The sequence below is a fragment of the Plectropomus leopardus genome, chromosome 11 (assembly GCF_008729295.1).
Source record: "Plectropomus leopardus isolate mb chromosome 11, YSFRI_Pleo_2.0, whole genome shotgun sequence".
NCBI classification, from domain to species: Eukaryota; Metazoa; Chordata; class Actinopteri; order Perciformes; family Serranidae; genus Plectropomus; species Plectropomus leopardus.
The window spans coordinates 17,001,600-17,025,087 of record NC_056473.1 but is presented as its reverse complement, the minus strand read 5'-3'; the positions used below and the strand labels follow the sequence as shown (position 1 = coordinate 17,025,087).

At 40.8% G+C, this 23,488-nt stretch overlaps 1 protein-coding gene across 1 annotated transcript; it reads left to right on the top strand.

Annotated features, from left to right (window-relative positions):
- Positions 1-3,363: 3,363 nt before the first annotated feature.
- On the top strand, positions 3,364-23,488 carry wnt2 (wingless-type MMTV integration site family member 2). Its single transcript, XM_042495833.1, has 5 exons — positions 3,364-3,446; positions 4,916-5,136; positions 11,536-11,813; positions 11,999-12,263; positions 23,193-23,488. The coding sequence occupies exons 1-5, from the start codon at positions 3,364-3,366 to the stop codon at positions 23,396-23,398; spliced, it is 1,053 nt and encodes a 350-aa protein (XP_042351767.1). The 3' UTR covers positions 23,399-23,488.

Here is a 23,488-nt window from a genome sequence, read left to right as displayed (position 1 = left end):
TGAGAAGATTGTAACCTACCTCGCGTCTCTGTGTTAAATACGAAGCTGGGGAGCAAGTACTCAGCTTCCAACACCTCTTAAGCTCACTTTATCAAATTGTTACCTTTTTGTGTAATCTGTACACACACAGAAACCTGAAGACAATAACTTGTCATTTTAGTGGATGTTTCCTCTTGGAACAACAGCTGCAAAGCAAACAGCAGTTATTACTTTTTGGTTGACATATGTTTTAGTCATAAGAAATGTGTTTCAGTTATTAGGAGCTTAAGGGATGTCACAGGGGTTACTTAGTCTGTGATTTTCTTAATTTTTTAGAAAGCAGGCTCTTTCCCCCTGCTTCATGTTTTTCTGCTAAGCCAGTGATACTGGGGCCAAAACTGGCCCCTTATAGGGTGCTGCATGAACATCAAACCATTTTCTGATTCACAATAAAAAAATAAAGTGATTTACACTGGGAATTTATTTTTGTACTTTTTGTATGCATAATGGGCCAGAGTGCATAAAACAGCATCAAAATAGAGCTTGTTTATAAAAAAATTGCCTGTGGAGGATCCCCTGCACCCCCACAGAGGTCCTACATAAACCCTTAATGTCCTAATCCTAAAGGCATCCTAAAATCCTGGAAACATTCTCAAATCCTGGAAATGTCCTAAACTCTAATGCTCCCAATGCTAAACTAAGCTTGTTTTCTCGGCACCTGCTAGTGTTGGCTAATGTTTTTTCTCTGATAACTTAAGATAAAGAGGTTTTCAACAGAAGCCAATTTGTCTGCAGAGGCTTCCTCTTCTCGAAAAAAACAAAACAGACCCAGTGATTTGAATTGGTAAACACACAGAATAAAGTTTCACTGCCCTCTTGCCACAAAGGGACTGGTAACTATAGACGACAAAGTCGTGAATGTCCCCATCTAGAGCCAGTGTTGGTTTGTCCGTTCTGGGCCACTGTAGAAACATGGGGCTGCAACATGGCTGATTCCATTAAATTTCTGCCAATTTATGCTCCTAAATCCTACACACTGGAACATTTAATTTCAGAAACAGAAACGCAGACATATCAGTTTTTGAAAAGTCTTGATTGATTGTGAGATATACACTCAGTCTAATTAAGCTCAGATGACGTACTGAACTTCATATTTAAGTTAGCATCTTTCACAAACTTAATTTCAGGTACAGGAGTCTCAACAGGTCATGACTTGACCGTACGTTGGCGATGTTAGATCGTCTCTCTCTTCATGAAACATCCAGGGAAGTACAGTCACCAGCCTTAATGCGATCTGGTACGACAGTGAACAAATTACTCCAATTAAATTCAACTTCTATTACGGACTTATTACAACTACAGCTGCTGCAACAACAAGTCAGGTTCAATGGGCTGAGAAGAGCAGAGAGAGCGCTCTAAATCTCCTTGTTGTTTTATGGTTTTTCTTCCACGGGATCATGGGAGGCAAAATCCAATTTGCCCATTAATCTCATCTGGTCAGGGTCTCCCGGACCTCCAGATACACCCGGGCCAGATCAAAGATGGAGGAAATACCGTGTGACAGTGGTACAGATTTCCCCAAGAGACTTCAAAAAGACTGTGATAGATAATCCAATTGAAATGGACACATCAGCTTTAGGTGCTGCTTTGGGAGAATCTGTGCCTAATTTTTCCTGTCCTTTTTTTTTTTTTTTAAATCATCATTCCTGAGTTATTAGTCGGACTCAGTGATGGTTTGAATACGGCAGTAAAATAACAATGTGTCATGCTTTGGGGATCAGAAATATTTGGCACCTGTGCGTCAGATGGGTATAGCAATGGACTGTCTTTTTTTTGGGGGGGGGGGGCTAATAAGTGAAAAAGTTCTTAACCCCTTCAGGACATGCTCAACTTCCAAACACACACACACACAAAAATTTAATGACGGATTTCTACTCCAAATCCACTCTCATAAATAATTTTGCTTTGGATTCTTTATTGTGTTTTTTTCCTGACTGTTCCAACTGACAAAGAATCTTAATGCAGAAATCGCCGAATATTGAAAAGAAAAAATAGAAAAAATGGTCTTCACAGATATGTGAGATAATATATTTTTCTAGAATAATCAACTCATATCTTGTGCTTTAAAAAATGAGTAAAAACTATAAATCTTTCAAATGATGTTTTGACATGTATAACTAATTTAACATCTAATGTTTACTTTAAACACAAAATTTGCCATTTAGCAATATGAATTATAGAATGAAACGTGCCTCGCCCTTCCTCCTTTCCTGTCGGCCATGCTCATTGAAAAAGGGGGCGTGACTCTTCTGCAGTCCACTTTAGATGATGTAGGACACTGTGATTTGCTTACAGACATCACATCAAATGAGTCTGTGTATTAAGGTGGAGTCTGATGCCAGTAATTATAGATCTACAGATCCTAAAAAAAAAGCATATGGAGATAAAAGCATATTAAACTGGACTGGAGATCTGACCGGGTTTAATATATAAGAAATAAGAAAACAAATGCCCACAAAGTAAGGTCATTGCATGATGTGAGTGTATAGTTTTGTTGTCTATTTTTTCATCATATCACTATATAGAATCTCACTTTTCATCCCTTCAAAGTCTTGAAAACTATATTTTTGAGTCACTTGAGCAATCCTGCACCCACAAGCCACTAACTTTATGCCCATTGGATAACTTGTGCGCATGAGATATGGATCCTGTGCCCACAAGTCACCATCCATATGTCCAAAAATCATATTTCGGGAGTTCCGGGGCTCCCCAAACCCTCGGTCAATCTGTAATATCTACTCCATGTTGTTCTCTGAAATCGAATCTAAGCGGATTTGTGCGTTTTGTTGGAGACTGACATTGGCTGAGCGCGCTGGATGAACCCCCCCTCCACACCGGCTCCTTCCCTGAACGCGTCGGTGCAGTTTGAGAGCAGAGCCCATCAGCTTGGACCACATCTCAGAGCAGCGGAGCTCCGGTCTGGAAGCGGGCCAAGCCTGTCTGGTGTCAAACCAGCCTGAACAGATACTCTCAGACATCTCATTTCTTCACCTCATTCCTGAGACGGGACTCTGCCCACCCCTTGTGTAAAGCAATTTAAACCTGATAGCACATCATCTCCACTGAAAATATTTGCTGGACTATTAGACAGTCGCTCTTCACTTTTTTCCCCTCATAAGCACTTTGCCACCGTGCGCAGCCCAAGCCCGTCATGGCTTTTACGCGCAGACCTCCGTCCTCCGACTGTCCTGTGATGATATATTTTTTAATCCGAGCTTGATTTGGAGATTCAACAAGTTCTGACTTTTCTAATGTTCTATATTTTTTTCTTTTGTCCGTGGAAATGCTCCGTCCAGATCCATAAAGGACCGAAGTTTGGTTAATATGAACTTATTGCCAAGTGGAATATGTTTTTATTTATCTGTGGCAATCTGCTGGCTGACGGCCGAGGTCGATGCGTCCTGGTGGTAAGTGCATAGTTTTTACATCTTAATTTAAATGCAACTACAAAAGCCCCACGTGCTGGATGCATGACTTTCTTATTAACACGTTTTACCGCATAACGTATTAACATGTTTAACGTATTGACGCACAAAATGCGCGCCAATACGGTTAACCGTTTAAATTAATCTGAAATTATTCTGTTTGATTAGATTTAAATGTCTTTATTAATTCCAAAACTGTCACTTTTATGTTAATTAGAAATGTCCCACAGAAATGTCCCACAGATTAACTGATTAAATGGTTTTCATAACTTTTTTTTTTTTAAACTGATGTTGAAGATTGAATATTTGGATAGATAAGTTTACAGTCATTTGATATGATTTCATTTCTCTTTATTTGCTGTCTTTCGCTCTCTGTTTCCAAATTCCAAACTTCACACCGCCTGTGATACTAAGAGGATGTTTAGACATATCATTTTCACTCAATTCCTTTTTCTCTTGCTCCTCTCCGGTCTGTCTTTAATGGTTGAGGGAAATCCCTGCAGCCTGCAAATGTTCAAATTCCCTGCCAATCTTTCATCACCGTGTTCTGCAGGTACATGGGAGTGTGGACTTGTTAGGAGTTATTTCAACACAAGTTTCTCTAGAAGACACTTTTTTGCTGATAGTTCATCATCTTATTCTCCCCTTTTCTATAGAAGTGTCCAGCTTCCCTGCAAAGCTTTAGCGTCTCTTCTTTACTGCAGCTACCTAAACACTGTAGTCTTTTGAGTGAATCTTACTTTAAAGGGAAGTAAATATAACTATTAATCTTCATTTCTTAATTACGTTTACTGAAAGTTTAGCTATTTTTACTTCATGTTGTGAAGTGGTTGCAACTTCAAAATGACTAGTGCAGTTACCTTGTTCTTTTTAAGTGTTGGCAACTTCAATAAACCAAGTTAATCTTGATCATTTCAAAGAGGATTTTGCCAATGATGATGTAAGTAGATCTGCAGGGTCTGTTTGTTTACATGTTTAAGAAAATACAAATATGATTGACTAGTTTGAAACCAGCAGAAAACAGATAGTAATCTTGGTTTACTGAAGTTGCTAAAACTTTGAAAGACTGGTTTAATTAAAATTGTCATTTTTAAGTTTTTAAAGTAAACATAAATTAAGACTGGTAGTTACATTTACTTACACTTTTCAAGGCACTTGGTTTCTTACATTTTTAAAGTAAAATCAGCGTTTCACATTTTACAGTGAATGTGCAGGATTGTATTGAGTTATTTGCACTTTTGTTGATTGAAGAGATTCAACATTTTTGTTGATTTCTGCCTTTGAGAGAGAACTCATTGACCAAATTGCATTGTAGTCTTTCATCTCTTCGCCTGTCTACGTCTTTCTACACACATTTTTTTTCTTCCATTTTATACTTTTCTCAAATAACAAAAGGTTTTACCCAGATGTTCACAAGGGTTGGGCTCTCTATCTGCTCCTACGCTCTACAGGTACATGGGCACGCTGGGCTCCCAGGTGATGTGCGACAACATCCCTGGTCTGGTGAACAAGCAGCGCCAGCTGTGCCGCCAGCACCCCAAAGTGATGCAGGCCATTGGGGCGGGGATGAAGGACTGGATCTCAGAGTGCCAGCACCAATTCCGCAACCATCGCTGGAACTGCAACACCACGGCCAGAGACCACAACCTGTTCGGACGCCTGCTGCTGCGCAGTGAGTGGACGGGCCAGTTTTCTCATTTTAGCCTAGAAAAGTCACATTTTTAACTAATGGAGCTTTTCTAATCATGAATCTGAGAACATTTGGGGCGGCAGGGAGGGAGTGTCTGTAATCTAGACTCAGATCTGACATCAAACCTTCATCTGAAGCGTGCATCCTGTCTGCTGTAGTGTCTTTGAGCAAGACACTAAGCCTCAGCAGAAGAGGAAGGACAAAAAACATTTGGGTTTGGGGTTTTGAGGGATTAGTAATTTTCTCCATAGTTGTTATTGTTAAGTTACTTCGTGTCATGTTCATCTTAAACACCTGCCTCACTTTCTCTCCATGAGTTACACCTGTAGACATCAGATCAAAGTTAAGTCTATTAAATAAACACGTATCGTCTCTCTTCAGTCGTATCGGCAGAAGATTCTCATCAGTCTTCTCACGGCTCTCTGAAATCCTTGAAAGTATTTGGATTTAACTGAAAAAAACAGGTTTTGACAGTTGATTTTTTTTAAATAGATATGAATAGACATGGGTCATTGAACATGCTTGGATTCATATATTTGGTGCAAAAATAGAAATTTTAGTTCTTTTAAAATATGTTTTTTAGTCTATCTTAGCATTAGGCTCTGTTTAATTGTCGTCTGTGAGTTTCTTGAAAGTCGACTAGTTCTCATAAAAATTCTCAGTATTGTATCAGTCATTCACCCCGATCTGTGTCTCAAACTGCACTGTGGTGGGTCCTTGAATTTGAGGGAACTGGGCCAAGAAAGACCTTGAAAAGTCCTAGAATTAGATGTTTATCACAGTGTGAAGTAAGTTTAATGATTTGTTTTTTTCTGATGTTGCATTTTAAAATCTCAACAATTGAATTAAAAAAGAAAAAAAAGTCTTCAAAGGTCTTAAAAAAACATTTGCCTTAAGTTGTAGGAACCCTGATTTCACTAAATCTTAACCTGTTTTTGAAAATAACAAAATTTAGTTGTAGGAAAACACTAACAAGCATTTTAGTAAATGTTATCAGCGAATCAACATATATCCGTATAGTTTTAGCTGTACTATATTTGTCCCTATTGCTCACCCTAGCAGTAAATGAAAAAAAAAATACCAGGATGAGGTACAGAAAGTACTTACTCATGATATGATGACCTATCAGGTGCCTCAAACACTGCGCGACTAAGAATAGAAACTCAGTGACGGGATTTTGTGCAACATTATCTGCTGGCTTGCGTTTCCAGGTCATTGTTTGCTGCTGGCGCATTCTGTAATTGAATCTCTGCATGATGAAGCCTGTTACAGCACACTCGTCTGTTTACAGTGACAAACATGTTGCCTTAACTTACTGCTGACAAATCCAAACAATTGGTTGGTTTTCAAAGTGTTGATTTACTGCAACACTGATAGTTCCCTTGCAGATATGTCCTTTTTTTCCACAGAGGTTGGATCACATTCCTCACCTCGTCTCACTTTACAATGGTACATTTATCACATCGGTACAGCCGACTGGTTTCTCCGTCCATCTGTTTGTGTGTTTAGAGGCTAATATGCGACTCAGTACTTTGTTATAGTAATACTGTGAGATTTGGTATGCAGATTTAGTGCTGAAAAGATCTGTCAAAGAACAAAAAAAAATGAATCGGCCACAGTTTTGATGACTGAAGCTTTAAGTTCATAACTTTTATAAAATTAACGTCTTGTCATAGTATTATTATTTCAGTGGTATCAGTTACTAATAAAAACAACTTTATATTTGTATCGTTTTGATTCAGATTTATCACGATGATGTTTATGTTAGATCCACTTCAGCTACTGTCTCAGTTAGCTAATTAGTCTCCACTCAGCTCGTTCAAAAGAGGAATGGTAGAAATTTTGACTTTTTCCAAATAAAAGTAATCCCACCACTTTCAAAAACCACGTGGGGTTATTAGCACTGTTTACCCTCTCTGATCATTTGCAGAAGAAGAGACTTGATTTAGAGTCAAGAGAAGACACAGACATATATTTTTGGGCGGTTGGGGGTGTAGAAGAAAATAAATGTGATGCATAGTGTGGCAGATGACTCCTCCCAGGCAGTATTGAGGGATTGAAATGATTAACTAGTAATGAAGCAGCCTGCCGCTGCCTGTGACAGACATAAGCTCTGGACAGAAGCGTCCTGTCTAATTAGACGTGTCACTGTGACGTCTCAGCAGCGAGAAACAGTCTGAATCTCCTGTGAAGACGTGTTATAACAAGCCATAATCTTTTCTTATTGCCAGCAGAGGATCATCAGGGCCTGGCGGCCTGATGTTCCTCTCCCATGCCCTGAGATTTAACCCCGCAAGGCAGATCCCTCGACTTAGTCCGTTTCATGTCGGGGGCCTCTAATCAGCCGTGTGGTATTCGGACCTCCCAGCCGGACCCCGGCCGTGTCACACAACATTATCTCGGCACATCGAGGGCCTCGTCAGAAGCTCCTTATTGTCAATGTCAGCAGGCTAATTTCAAACAATTACACAGGAGTTTTCTCTCTCTGGTGTCGTGTTCTCTCAGCGTTCTCCTCATTAACCTCGTTAGCCACGCTCAACTTAGCTGCCTGAGTGAGACACACACACACACACACACACACACACACACACACACACACACACAAATCACTGTATCAGGGTTCATACGGCCATGAAAAACCTGGTAAAGTCATGGAATTGCAAAAGGCAATTTCCAGGCCTGGCAAAGTTTTGGAAATTGAAATACATCCTGATTTTTTTTCATGGAATTTTGTTTCACAAACCTGTGTGATAACACATGATGTGTTCCAGGACCATCGGAAATCTGAAATCCAATGATAATTTCTTTCCTTCCTTTTTAAAATTTTAGGAGGAGGTACAACAACAACTCCCAGTGTGTATGACTTGGCTCGAGGGCAATAAATTGAGTATCACTGGTTTAGAGAGATTTAATGATTGATTTAACTAACACCCTTTACATCTTTTTTTCCCCACATTTTATACATTAAAAAAAATTAGGAATTTAAACAAGATAAGTTCATCACTACTAAAAATCAATAATTATTAGTTGCAGCTCTATACATTTAAAAAATCCACTTGCTGTCAATGTGTGCCTTACATTTGTCACAATTTTGTAGCAGAGGTAAGACACACACACACGCACACACACACACACACACACACACACACACACACACACACACACACACAAACTTTCCCTGCCTCGACCTTTGATGTTTTTCAGATCTCTCATCAGTTACATGTGGAGGGAGATAAGGGCTCCCTGTCAGGGCATTGCTGGTAAACGTTAGCTGTTTATCTGTCATGGCAGTAGATGAAGCGTTTTTTTATTTCATACCCATAAAAGCCTTCAGCAGGCAACAACACACCCACGGGTCATACAGGTAGCAGCGGGGGCCAAATTTTTGAAGGATCTCTCTGTTTGTCAGGGATTTATTTTGCCTGTATTGGGGAACGCCAGAGATCCATAACAGATAAAACTTTTGTGTTTGATTCAGATCTCACATCAGTGGATTTTAATGATAGAGAGATGCATAGCAGTAACTGTGCTGATGGGTTTTTGTTATTGTTTTCTTATCTTGATCTTTTGGTTTTCAGTATTCGGAGAAAGATGATGTCAGTGTGTAGATCTGTACTTTGTTAGCCACAGTGTCACCAAATACCTGCAAAACTGAAGACATCCCATCAGCCTCAGTCATACTTTGTGTTTAGCTGGTCAGGGTGGGTTAATTAGAAAATGTGAGCGTACTAACACATTAAACTAACAAACCATTCTACCTGCTATCAACTCTTTAGTGTTGTCACTGGGAGCATGCTGACAGTAAGCCTGTGTTGCTGTACATTCCAATACCTAAACCACCTCACTATTTAGCATGCCAGAAAAACATTTAGTTTCTATGGTTCCAGGACGTTTCTGTAATTTCAGAAAATTTCTTGGATTTTTGGACGTTTCTAAGATTTTAGCACACTGGGGCTTAGCTAGAACCTCTGTCGGGGGCTGCGGGAGATCCTCCACTAGCAATTTTTTAATAAAGTAGTTATATTTTAATGTTGTTTTATGCACCCGAGCACCTTATGTATATTAGAAGTACATAAACAATGCCTAGTGTGAATCACATTATTTTTATTGTGAATTAGAATATGGGTGGGGGCCACCAGGGATCCTGGTGGGGGCTCGATCAGGCCCCGCGGGCTGTAAGTGTAGTAACACTGTTCTACTAAATCTGCTCGCATGTTGCAGCAACCTGGCATGCTTTTCTGGCTATTTTAACCCATAATCCTCTGCACAGCTGAAGATATGAGTATGAGGGTCAAAGGTTACAGTGCAATGTTAGTAGCAGTATGTCCAGACTGTGTGCATACTGCCTGCCATAGTGCGTACTTCATAAGGGCAGCTACAGTACCTATGAAAAGTAAAAAAAAAAAAAGTCTGTGAATTAACTGTGCATGTAAATGCACTGATTACTGAAAATCAAATGGCATTTTGTTTAAGTCATTTTAGGCAGTCCAAACTACATGTTAAATGGGGTTAAGTGGGCATCCTTCCCAGAGAAATTTTGAGCAACAATCACTTATTTTCCTGCATTTTGATGATTTATTTTTACACCTATTTGTACCTTTTCTGTGCAAATTCATGGTGGAAATTTCATGGTACTTTACCTTCAGAGCACAGCTACAGCCTCACAGAGCCGCTAGCATGACTGTAGACTCTTAATCTTGTTATAGTTCTGGGTTTTAGCTATTTTCTACAGTCGCCCTGAGAGCCCAATGCACCCCAAATAAATAAAACAAAAGCAAATTCAAAAAAGAAACATCTTCCCCAACACACGCAGGGCCAATTGTAAACAGAGGAGAGGCTGTGTCTCACAAACTGCAGCAAAACAACTGAGGCGCATATTCTGAACTGGCTGTATATATGCCCAAAGAATGCCCCCAAAACCAAAAAAATACCGGCATATTGGACAAGTCGGAAGATGCTAAACTTAGAAATTTGTCCAATTTGGAATATTTAAAGGGAATATGCTGTTATTAAGACCTACATCAAATTCAGAATACTGCCTGCCTGAAAACACAAAGAAAATACATGCTCCTAACTTAAATAGAGGATTTAATCTAAACACAGTGGGTCTCATTCATGAAATGCTGGTATATGTGTGGGTAGATTTGTACATAAAACATCTTGTTACTAAAAGTCTACACCGATTTCATGAAGGTTGTGGGAACCTCGGCTCTGTCGTAGGCACGTGTATGTTCATGTGCGCCAATCAGCCTAAATTAACAGCAGACAAACAGACGTTCCTGCAATTAGCATACATCCCTGCCGATGAATAACCAGTGACCACCATATAAGAAGGTGATAATTACGATAAATTAGTGCATCCTATCCACCTGCAAACACGCAGCAAACAAAGAAGGAGAGAGAGAGAGAAAAACCTTTTGGATGTTAAGATAAAGTTATTTTTGGGTAGAGCTGAGAAAAAATATTTTATTTACTTTTATAAAACTATCATGAACTGCCTGGTGCTTAAATGGCACTTTTGTGCACGTTTAAATTGACTGAATCAAGAGGGACAGAGAGAAGGGGGAAAGAGGGAAAGTGATGAAACAACAGAGCATGCGAGATGGAAACCAAGAAAGGAGGGCTGCAAGGAGATTTGTTTGGCAGTGTTTGTTTCTGCTTCTCCAGCAGTGTGAGAAATGTGCATAGCATGCAGCAGAGAGTGGTAATCATCATCTGCGCGCTGCATCAGCATTGATCGCCATGTGAACCAGACGCACCGCGGGGCACAGCCTGCTTTGCTGAACGTTTCATGTACGAGATGATAGTCTAACAGAAGGAAGAGAAGATGGAGAACTGTTGCAAGAAAACACACCAGGCCTAAGCTTTAAATACAAATACTTTAAAAATATATATTTTACTATATGTAAAATAATAAAAGCCTATTTTGACATTACAAATTTATGTTTTTAATCAGCCTCCGGCCCAAAATACCAACTGCCAACTAATTTTGCTAAATATTACTAAACTTTTGTCACGTTTAGTTTGCGTGGTTCAGAGGCACCTGTGTGTTGTGAACGAAAAAGAGCACAATCCGAATTAAAATGATAATCTCTAATAATGAAAGCAAGATTTATATACAATGCCTATTTACACAAGCACCACGATCAGACAGAGGCAGGGATACATTTTGGTGACACCTAAAGAAAGACTTGAGCTGCTATCATATTGATGAATGCCAAAATACACGTAAATTTCCTTCTGCAAACACTTTACAAACAATTTTATTCTGCTCACATTTAATGGATGAGAGCCTGTGTGTTTTAAATTCTGTGAAGAGACTTGCCTTTTGTTTCAGGTGTGTGCTACAGAGATTGAAGCATTTCATCCTCTCTCCTTCAGGCAGCCGCGAGGTGGCCTTCATGTATGCCATCTCCTCGGCCGGTGTGGTTTACACGTTGGCTCGAGCCTGCAGCCAAGGCGAGCTGGACTCCTGCTCCTGCGATCCCACAAAGAAGGGCTCATCGCAGGACGCCAAAGGCTCTTTTGACTGGGGCGGCTGCAGTGACCACGTGGAGCACGCCATGCGCTTCAGCCAGGGCTTTGTGGACGCCAAGGAGAGGAAGGAGAGGGACGCCCGGGCACTCATGAACCTGCACAACAACCGAGCCGGCAGGAAGGTGAGGAGGCACCGAACCTCATTCTGTAGGAATTACAAAAAGGAGTCCACTGATCAGATGAGTTTGTGTTTCAGAGATGGTGTTTCATTCTCAAAAAGATTTAAAACTGTCATTAGTACTGTTCTTTTCTACTACTTCCTGCTACAGTTCATCTCTACATACTTCTTCCTCTCTCTCCTCTCCAGGCTGTGAAGCGCTTCATGACTCTAGAGTGTAAATGTCACGGGGTCAGCGGGTCATGCAGCGTTCGGACCTGCTGGCTAGCCATGGCTGACTTCAGACGCACCGGCGACCACCTTCGCAAGAGGTATAATGGCGCTGTGCAGGTGGTCGTCAACCAGTACGGCACTGGGTTCACAGCTGCGCACACACACTTCAAACGACCCAGCAAGAATGACTTGGTGTACTTTGAGGACTCGCCGGACTACTGCATACGGGACCACGAGTCAGGTAGACACTCTCTGACCTTTACATAACTAGAGGATGTGATGAGACAGTCACCGCGCTGCCTAAATGATTCAGATTAGGTAACTCTAAGTAACTTTAGATACACTCAACTTTCCAGTAAGAGCTGATTTAATTTTGGGACCCCGTGGCTATTGGTCTGACGACAATGTAGCCTCTGGGGGAGATTGCCAATATTTCAGGAGTTTCGGTGTGGCCAGTGGATATGCGCCGCTCATTGTTTACAGCCAGGTTGGCAACCTGAGACATGACACCAGACTTGGAGTTGAGAGAAGATGTCAAAGACCGGATTGTTTCAAAAGCAATCTCAGAACCCATCAGCTATCGGTCTACGATATCTGTTTCTAGAGATTAGTAAAAAGCTAAATCTCATTTTTTTTAGATTGCATTTCAGCCAATGCTTTAAACCAATTTTACTCTCCAAACAGGCTGTTTACCTGCATGCAACAAAAGCCAGCTCAAATGTGATCGGTTAAGATCACATAGAATATAAACAGACGTCAAACGGCGACCAGAATATGTGCAATACCAAAACTGTTTCCCACAGATCTGCATATATATGCAGGTATATTTACAAAGATTGGTACTCAGTACTTGTACATGATGTTAGAAAAATCTGAATTGTTGTGTTAGTCCAACTAAATCTGAACTTTTAAAAATACATGTAAACAGTCCGACTGAAATCATCCTAAGTCCAATGTCTCAGAGTTGGACGAACACAGCTAGATAATGTAGTTGGGGGTTGATTTACTCTTTCGTGTATACGCCTCAATCGGACCTGAACTGGCCTAGGTATTCTGCGCATGCTCCATAGTCCCTGCTCCAAGCTTTGACCTGAAAGTTGAACAGCATAAATTCATAAAACAAAGCCAGGAAAAACAAAACAAGATGAAGGTATGAAATAAAGTGTAGCATATGTATGAAATAAACAGCATTGGAAATGTATCCATGTGTTTACCCATCAACATGCAACCCATTTGCTGCTTGTCTGGTATAAGATGCAATTCATCAACCAGAGGAGGGTCAAATAGCAACTAGCTTAAAGGGGTCATATCGCCACCTACAGTGGTGTAGTCTGACATATCTCCGTCAATAAACAGATTCTCCCCTAGTGCTTGTATACTGGGACAAAGACAGTAGTCCAATTAAAAGGCCTAATCAAGTTATAACTGAGTTTGACTTAACTGTGCATGTAAATGCACTGATCACTGAAAATCAGATGGCATTTTGTTTAAGTCATTTTAGGGAGTCCAAACTACATGTTAAATGGGGTTAAGTGGGCAGCCTCCCCAGAGAAATTTTGAACAACAATCACTTATTTTGCTGCATTTTGATGATTTATTATTACACCTATTTGTGCCTTTTTCTGTACAAATTCATGGTGGAAATTTCATGGTACTTTGCCTCTTGCTTCAACTGCGCATAGTTGCATCATCTTTCCATTTTATGGCAGCTTGCAGCCGTTGCTTTTGAGGTAGCATACTTCCCCTTACTTTACCAGACGCACTGCCATTTCTACAAGTCACATTCTAGTGGTTTGTCGAAATAAAAGTTCTCCGCTACTTTCACATTGTTATTAAGCGCAACAAATGAGCCCACACTGAAGAGGACCCGTCTCCTTTTTGTTGTGCCAGTGGAGGATCCCCTGCACCCATGACAGAAGTCCTAGCTAAGCTTCTGTCCGGAAATCCTAGATACGTCCTCAAATCTTAGAAACATCCTAAAATCCTAGAAATGTCCTAAAATCCTAAAAACGTACTAAAATTCAAGAAATGTCCTAAAATCCCAGAAGTGTCCTGTCATTTTTGCAAATGTGGCCCCTAAGCAAAGCAAGTTTACTATCCCTGTTGTAATTGGTTGTCGCTCCTTTACGTCAGAAGAATTGTATTAAGTCGTTGACTTCCCAAAACCAGGTCTCTGGGTGGCTTTTATCAGTTAAGGTTGATGCCAGCCTTATTTTTAAGGTGAAGGGTAAAGTTCACAATGAACGGCATCCTGTCATGTCTCCAGTGTGTAAACAGGAATTTATATCAACAGATTTCTCTACACAACAAATCTGTTTTACAGTGTAATTATGGAGCCAGTGGGCTCAGCTTGCATTGATTGTATTCCTGCAACAGTCTGGACTTTCTGTTCTCTGCAGAGTTTAGGAAGCTATTGTAAAAAAAGACATCCTTGTTTTCTTTTGGTTGAGCCCTGTTTATGTTAGTCCAAATTCTAGCTGCTGTACACCTGGATGATAATCGTCTAGGTCTTTCTGATGTTGAGCCTTCTGTATTTGAAGTGATTAAACTCCTGACATAAGAAAGTAGATCTTGAGCTCCAGAGTCAGCTCGCCCGTCACACTTATCTTAATGTCTCATCAGGAGTGACCGAATCATTACAGCTCAAGGCTGCAAGTTCTCACTAAGAATTGAGTATAAAAATACTATAGGAGACTATGATTTTTTGTGGAGTAAATAAAACACACTCAACCTTGCTTTTAATTTGTAAAGGAGTTTTCATCGGGCCAGAAAAACAGATATTGGAGTCGAGATGCTGGTGTTAAGACAGATAAGCTGTTGCAGAAATGTCTATCTGAGTGAAATCTGTGCTCATGTATGTGTGTGAGGCTTTGAACAGGACAGCGAGTGTGTAAGAAGGAAAATGTTTGTGTATGGAAACTGTGTGAGAGAAAGATCAGTGTGTGTCTCTGTGTGTGTGTGTGTGTGTGTGTGTGTGTGTGTGTGTGTGTGTGTTCCAGAGGAGGTGGATGCCTGTCAGGCAGCAGATGATCCGTGGCGATCGGGTGTCAGCCAGTTTAAGACCCATTACACACTTCTGTGGGCTGAAACTTTAGAACACCACAGATCACTATAAATCACCACCACTGGAAACACACACACACGCCTGAGGGCATGATTGGCCAGCAAAGATAAAGAATATTTCGGGGCAGGTTGGATCACACAACACAAAAGAGTGCAATAGTTTACAGTGAGTTCTGTGTCAAAGTGAGACGATTCTCCACAGTCTTCTCGACCCCTTTCTCATTACCCAAAAATGTTTTTAATTGTTATTTCTTCCCTTTAAAGTCTGCTTGAAAATGCAGTTAAAAGTGCGGGTTGATGAGAAAAAACTCTACATTCATGTAAAAACTGTATCCTAGTTTTTGTTTCATGACTCATCCTGAAACAAAAACAGGTGTTTTTGAAATGATTAAACACTTTGACTTGCACTTTGCTGTGAGATCAAGCCCCAAAATGTTTGCCATAGTGTGTTATACATGTTGCTCAAGGACACTTGTGAGTCAAAGGAGACTTTGGATGTTGTGGCAAATCAAAGCTGGGATCTGTCTGTCATGGGACGGTGTCATGTACTCTGCGTGCAGTTTAAGTTATCAGGCACTTCATGGTGATTTTTAGGTGCTAAGAGAGTTTTACGACCTTAAAAGGAGTCTTAACTTTAACCTGCTGTTTAACCTGCTCAGATATTTTCAGAGGCATGGCTTTAATTTAGAGGGCGAGACTGTTTCATGTCTGGAGATGAAAGCTGCGAGAGTGTTTTCTAGTCTTTGAGCTCGGGAGTTAATTCTTGTTCTTGGGAGCTTTTGACGGCATCTCACTGTCACTGCTGGAGCAGGCTCATGTTGTCATATTTTAGTTATTTTGCCTTTTAATAGTGGCAGTTTAAGTCCAGACAGGAAACATGTTGTAGGTTACAGCATGCAACAGCAGGCTGGAATCAAACTGGAGACACTGCATATACATGGTTGGTACCATCAGGCCACCAAGACCCAGAAAAACTGAATTTATGGAATGTTATTCATAATGTAAGACACGGATAAAGACATGGGACACTTACTATCACATTGGCAATGCAACTTAATTATGTTTGGCAACTCTGACCAGCAGCATTAAAAACAAAATAAGACAATAAATATAAGGTAATAAAATGTAATAAATGATAAAAAGGTATTGAACAACAAGTTTATATTAGGTGTTAAATGCATCGGCAGTAGCTGGGGGCTGAGAGGTGGGTGGTCATATTTACAGTCCTACAACAGCTACGGGAGGGTGGGGGGTGAGGGAGGCACTTGGGAAAAAAGCAATTCTTTGGGCTGAAACTTGAACTGTGGAATCAAACAGTCAAATAGCAGAACATGAAATCAGTTGCTGTTTTGATTTTTTTTTCTTTTGGCAAGAAAAACATTGTCAAAATCAGCTTTGTGATTTTGATGATTGCTACTTTCTCTTATGTGATAAAACATATACACTATGTATGGGTTTTAGGTCGTGGACACATTAAGATGCCCAGGGCGTGTCCTGGGGTGGCATGGGACACCCCTGAAATCTGATCTTAAAAAGCAGTGGGTGTAGTTGACTTTAGCTGCACCATAGCACACAGTGGAAACGCGGCATATTCTTCGACATTTTATAAGAGGGTGAGGTAACACACACACACACACACACACACACACACACACACACACACACACACACACACAGTGTTGGGCCTGGGCCTCTCATGAGAACTTAACTTGCTCCCTCTCTGAAGACAAACCGACAGGGACACACACTCACAGACAGGCAGTCGTGACACATGCTGTATGTACAATCTACCTCTCTCTCTTTTTTTAGAAACACACACAAACATGAAGCACAATTCTTCTATTCTTCTTGACACACACACACACACACACTGAGTTATTCATGTCTGTTTCTTTCTCCTGTCACACACACACTGAAAAACCTCTCCAAGACATGCAAACTCACCCTCAATCATTCTTAATAACACACAGACTGAATCCATTCTCACAGACAGATGAACACACACACACACACACACACACACACACACACACACAGGCTCAAAGCCCACAGAGATAGCGAGACAGCCCCTGTGTGCCTCTTTAAAGTGTGAAATCAATTTCCCTCGGCCCCGGCGAGGCTCAGGTGCTAAACTCATCTCTCGGCGCCCCCTCATCTTAATTCAATAAGCAGACGCAGGCAGAGCGAAGGCTGCGAGGAAGACTCTGGCCATGATGTCATCCCTCGCAGGGCAGCATACCGGTGCATGACGGGCGGGCGGGGCTTTGGGTCATGCCCAGACATATTACCTGGCGACGGGAATGGTGCAGAGACAGTGCATACACACACACAGAGCCAAGCAGAATGTAAACACGAGCGAATTCCAGAACAATGTTCGAGATGGTACTTGAAGCCGGCGCATAATTTTTTCTAAACCTTTATTTATACAGGAGAAGTCAGCTGAACACACACATGCTGTTCTTCAGTAACAGTCAGTCACACCTGAACATCTGCAACACAACAGCTCAGAGGTTCAGAGAACATCTGCAAGGTAACAACAAAACTAGAAAAGACTGCAGACTATGCTGCTTTTTTGATATTTATGTATGGCCTCAGCTATGTCATCATCAGCCAAGTCATTCATACCTTAACCTAGGACATTTCACAATACTGGAAAGTATCCATCACATCCTTTCAAAGTCCATGGGGACATTTTTTTATGTCTCGTCAATGTCAAATACTTGAAGAGAGCACTCCTAGGGTTGCGGGAGAAGCAGCGAGTTCACCTGCGGGCATATTTTGGGTGCATTTGGAAATTATCTATACAGAAATACTCTGGACTGTTGGTAAATTCGGAGCGTTGTTGGAATGTACCACTTGGTTGTTCAGAGCCCCCCGCAGACAGAGCAGCACAGCGCCAAGCAGAGTGAATGTGTGGTTAAATTAAGCGTTCATTATGTTATGTAGAAATAACAATGTATGTTTAATCTAGAAATGTTCATGTTATGTTTACAGGTAAAAGATTGTCATATAAGCATTTAATGAGCTACTTACATTTGGTGCAGTTTTGTTTAGATTTAAGTGGACATAATTCAGATTTGTGAAGAGTGAGCTGATCCTTTTCTTAGGGGCATTTTCAGGCTGTAATGTCCATCATGAGGCTTTACTGACGCGTCCATAATCTTTAAGAGCCTGATGTCTTCTCTTGACATTCCTATTTCCTCTGAGCTTCTTTCATTGAAGTCGTGATTCTACTGGTTGCTCAACATTTCCTCCAGCTTACATACGGAGATCCTATTGGCGGCAACCACTGAAAACCCTGTTTTAGGCCTGCTGTACTCTCCGTCCCGAAGGGGACTGTTAACTACAGTTCTTACTGTGCATGGGCCTTTCCTTGGCTGTTGACAACCTCCCAGGGTTTCAATACTTTGGGGGCATCTGTGCCAATCAACAAGTCAACATTGGCATCTATGCAGAGCATCCAGACATCAGAGAGGTATGGCCACTTTTCCAGCTCTTGATGTTCAATAAATATGACAAGATCTTTGAAACAAGCTCTGCCATAGTACTGCTCCAAAACCTCATGTGCTGTTCTCCATTTTTCTCTGAGTTTGAATAGCAGCTTTGTCATGATTGCTCTCATATTGGTTGGCATGTCTAGTTCTTGTGAATACTGATGCTCCCCCATGCAATGCAACAACAATGCATAAAAAAGAGAAAAGGCCTGCAGTGCCTTTACGTCCTCTGACTTTACAGCAGGCCAGGCCAAGGCCTTCTCTATGTAAACTTCAGCAATCCTGTACTCATTTCCAAAGTGTTCTTGTTGAACCTCTTTAGCCAGCTGATCAGGAATCATGTGCTGACAACTCCTCACCAATTCTCTGGGCTGTCCTCTTGTAAACTGCTCCAAAAAGTAAAGGCAGCCCAAAGCATGCTTTTCCTTTAAAGCTGCAGCACGAGCGAGAAGTTCGGCTGTTTCTGCCTCTACTTTAATGAAGCTGTGGTTTTAACACTTTTGTTACTGCTTCACTGGATATGCTGTCATCATTGTTAACATCATCAATCACTCATCCATCATCATCATTTGTCAAACAATGTTCACCATCAGCAATGAAACTCTTCTCCACAAGCATTTCTGCAGCAAACCAAATGTTTTGTTCGAGACTTTCTTAAGTTGGCATTAAAGGCATCATGCGCATTGTTTGCTTCTTCACACAAATGAAGGATTTCACCTCTTTTACACTGCTGCTCTGCATGAGCTCTTGAGTTATCCTTCTCAGATCTTTGGCCTTATTTAATTTATCTTTTCTTACATTTTGAAGCCTCTCTACCTTTTCATAAAGAGCTTTTTGTGTTAATTTAATAAGCCTTTTCTTTTATTTTTCCCAGATTGCGTTTCATTCCCACTTCACTCCATGCAGCCGCAGCCGCTTTGCCGTCCATAATGTCTCCGTTTAACTGAATACTCCACAACGCAAGTCCAGGACCAAAGCAGTCTTATCGCGAGCTCATCGGTGTTATTTAGCGACCAGTGCATTGCAATTACGCTCGCAAAGTCTTGTGCACACATATTTAAATATGGCCATAAAGCTGGTACACATACCTCGGGAAACCTTGGGCCTTTAAAGTTGGACAGTGCGCTACTCGTGGAGCGGCTCAGCTGATCGGCTTCCTCCAGCCAGCAAAACAATCTGCCTTTACGGCAGCAATGACCTCCTTTCCGATTCTACTGTCTAACTGAAGCGGAGTTTTTTGACTTAATATGATGACTTGATTTCGCCAAAACAAAAAATCTACAAGCCGCTGAGGGGCTGCTATACCGGTACCTGCGTAATTTATGCGTAATCTTCCGTGTGGCTCCACTGATGTTTATTTACAATCACGGGGTCCATTCAACGACATAGCCTTCGCCGATCTACACACACGTATTTCCATTAATAACTTTTATGTAAAACAAACAAAAGGCTCAAAGTTTGGCTAGGACAGGAGGACGGTCCAAATACTGTGTGCTTCCCCCGTAAACAGCACACCTGCAGAGTGATTACCACTTCCACTTCCTGTACTTCCCCACACAACAAAGTTCAGACACCACAGAGACACCACCCACCGTGGCAACAAGAGAATTACAACAACAAAACACATTATCTCATTCACAGACCCACAAACAGAAAAAATGCCCCCAACAGTGACAAAACAATTTAATCATTCAAGAGCATAAATGAGTTTTTCCTTTCCAGGGCACACACTGGGCTCTGCAGAATCCAACATATCTTTTTAGTTATTTACATATTTTTCTCGTTTTTGATAAAGAAGCCCCTGTCAGCCATGTCTGGTCACTCATCAAAAACAATGACACATCATTATGACCAGAGCCCTCATCTCTTTTTACGCTTACACAGATTTAATCACAGGCGCTGGCCTCGAGGATGACGTTCGTGTTGGTGGTTTTGAGGTCTATAATAAGGACTCATTTGTAATTACAGAATAAGTGCATCTTTACCTCAGTGTAACAAGGCCTGTTTTTTGTGATGAAATAATAATCTGGCCATGATAACGCAAACTGGTGTTCACGATCATTAGATAAAAAAGATGACCTTGATGTTGCTCAAATTTAATATCAGCAGATAAAAGTCCCTGAAACATCTCCAGGGTGGACTGACAGCGTGTCAGCAGTTTAAACCGTTTAGTAACAATATAGATGATAAAGTACTTAATGACACTAGATCAGGTTCACTTTAGATTTGCACACATTTTTTGAAGGATTGCATCGAACAATGAGTTTCCTTTTTGTTTATTCAATCAAATATTTTCTCAATTAATCATTTAGCCTACATTTTAAAATAGTACATGTAGGAGTCATAGTAATAGTGAAAAAAATTAAAAAATAAAATAAAAACTCCAAGGTGATGGACTGTTTGTTTAACAGTCCAAACCGCTTTACAATTTCCCACTTGCTTCTGTTTGGGAAAGTTTATAGTATTTTTGAAAAAATGGCCCGAAATCCGCAGCAAATCATTTCAGAGACTCAAGTTGCCCTGTTCATTTTTTTTCTCAAAGGCTACACAACATGATGTTTTTTGTTGCTTTTCCAGCGTGCATGTGTGTGACATTATTTGCTACAGGTGAAGTGTTTTGGGGCAGAAATCTGTTCACACTGAATGCACGTATGGGTCACTCCAAAAATGAAATGTGAACAGAAAAATCGGATCTGGGGAAAAAAAATCAGCCATCAAGCTTTTTAATGCATATGTAGCCAAAAACTCACAAAAAAGACGGGTTTGGTTTTGTTTGTTTTGTTTGATAATTCTGATCACAAGAAAACATTATAACACCTGCAGCTACAGTTTGACCATCACAGGCTTCCTTAGTTTGATCATAAATGAAGCTGCAGCTGTCTGTGCAGACACACACCTGAAAGAAAAAGCACTGTAGAAGTGTGTTTGCAAAGATAGTGCTGTGTGTGTGTGGGTGTACACTATCAGTGTGAGGAGATAGTGCTGTGTGTGTGTGTGTGTGTATGTGTGATGGATGTCTCCTTTAAAATGAACAGCTGATGAAGAGTGGGAGAGCAGGCTGACGGCTCCTATCATCAATCTCTCATCTCTCCTTCGTCCAGCGTTCATCATCTTACTCACCCCCAAACCCGCTCCTCACTCCCTCCGCCTCCTCTGCGCTGCACTGCCAGCATTATACTGCGCTCCCATTGGCTCTTGATAACCTGGAAAACGAATCTGATTGGCCACATCTCAGCTTCAGTACCGCCAAGTCACATCCTCATTCCACATCAGTAACTACGTTAAAGAGGCACTTATGTCTTAAATGCAAAGCAATTTCCCAAGATGCTTCACACCTTTTTTTAGCCTGGAATAATTGTCAGTGTAGGTGTTGCACATTTCCACCAGGAAGCAACGGAAATGTGTTTTCTTGTTTATTGAATCTAATCTAACGCTAATTCTGGAGGAAATTAAGTTAAATCCTCTTGCTGGTAAAATGATTTGGCCTCAAAAAGCAAAGAAGTTCATCTAAATTCAAACACAAGTGAAGACTATATATTTAGGGGCAGTCCCAATGTTTTACTGAAAAACCCTGAAAAGAGATGGTTTTTCCTTTCTAATTATTTTTTATTTTATTTTCATCAAATTAATCCAACACCAACACACTTTGACAGCTTATATGAAAGAATGATGTTTGAAAATATAAAAAGAGATGTGATAGTGTCTTATTGTTTGTTAGGGTTGGTGCTGATTGAATCTAGCCTTTCCCACAGTCATGAAATTCCTGGAAAAGTTGTGAAATAAATGAGAAAAGCTGTTATCAAACCTGGAAATGTTTGGAACCGACAGAATGTTTTGGAGAGGAGTTATTAAGGTTTAAGGTTACACAAAATACTTTTTTGTTACTAGTTTAAGTCTCGGGCTGCACTGCAGGATCACTGAAATTTCACTAGTATTGAGGGACATACGTTGGCAAATGAAGCTAGCTGGCAGCGGGAATATTTAATGTGTAAGTAATGTTACCAAGCGTTAGCAGTTTGTTTATGTGCAAATGTGTTTAATAATACATGGCTTTCAAATGACAGATATAATGCATGGGCAGAGAGAGGCAACCCGAGCCACTCTGGGTGTTTTGTTGCAGAGTTGAATAGTGGCCAAATGTAGCGGAGGGAAAATGAAGTGTGCTTCTCTCTCCACATTTAAAATCGCACCCGGTTTCAAAATGCCTCTTCTCAGAGGTGTCCAGGCAGACTGCTTTAAAGTACTGAGGTAAAGTCATGGAAATCGAGTTGAATAATATGAAAAAAGTTTTAAATTATCATTTGTAAAAATGTGTGGTAACCTGGTATTTTTTTTTTAATAATTTGCCAAAATTGGGGGTCCTGAGGTTCTTTGTGTTTTTCACATTTTTTGCTGCAGGAAATTGCTGAATATGCACAGCTCTGAATAGAGAAAATCCAGAAAACATGAAAATGTGTAGCTGATTTTGCACTTTAAAAAAAATGAATGCAAACATTTCTGAAGATTTTCACCTATTTTTAAAATATTAAATGAAACAGAAATCTGTACCAAATTCTTAGAAATGCAAAGCAAATCAATTGCTGAAATCCTCACTTACCTCTCTCTCTCTGCAGGGTCGATGGGAACAGGAGGGCGTGTCTGTAACCGGACGTCCCGCGGCGTGGATGGCTGTGAGGTGATGTGCTGCGGCCGAGGCTACGACACGTCACGGGTCAGCCGCACCACCAAGTGTGAGTGCAAGTTCCACTGGTGCTGCGCCGTGCACTGTCGCGATTGCCACCAGCAGGTGGACGTGCACACCTGTAAAGGCCAGACGTGAACACTACTGACCGTTAAAAACCCCACTGCTTCTGTACTGGGTTTCCTGTAAGTGACAGTCAAAAGGAAGATGTGACTATGTGACTGGTGC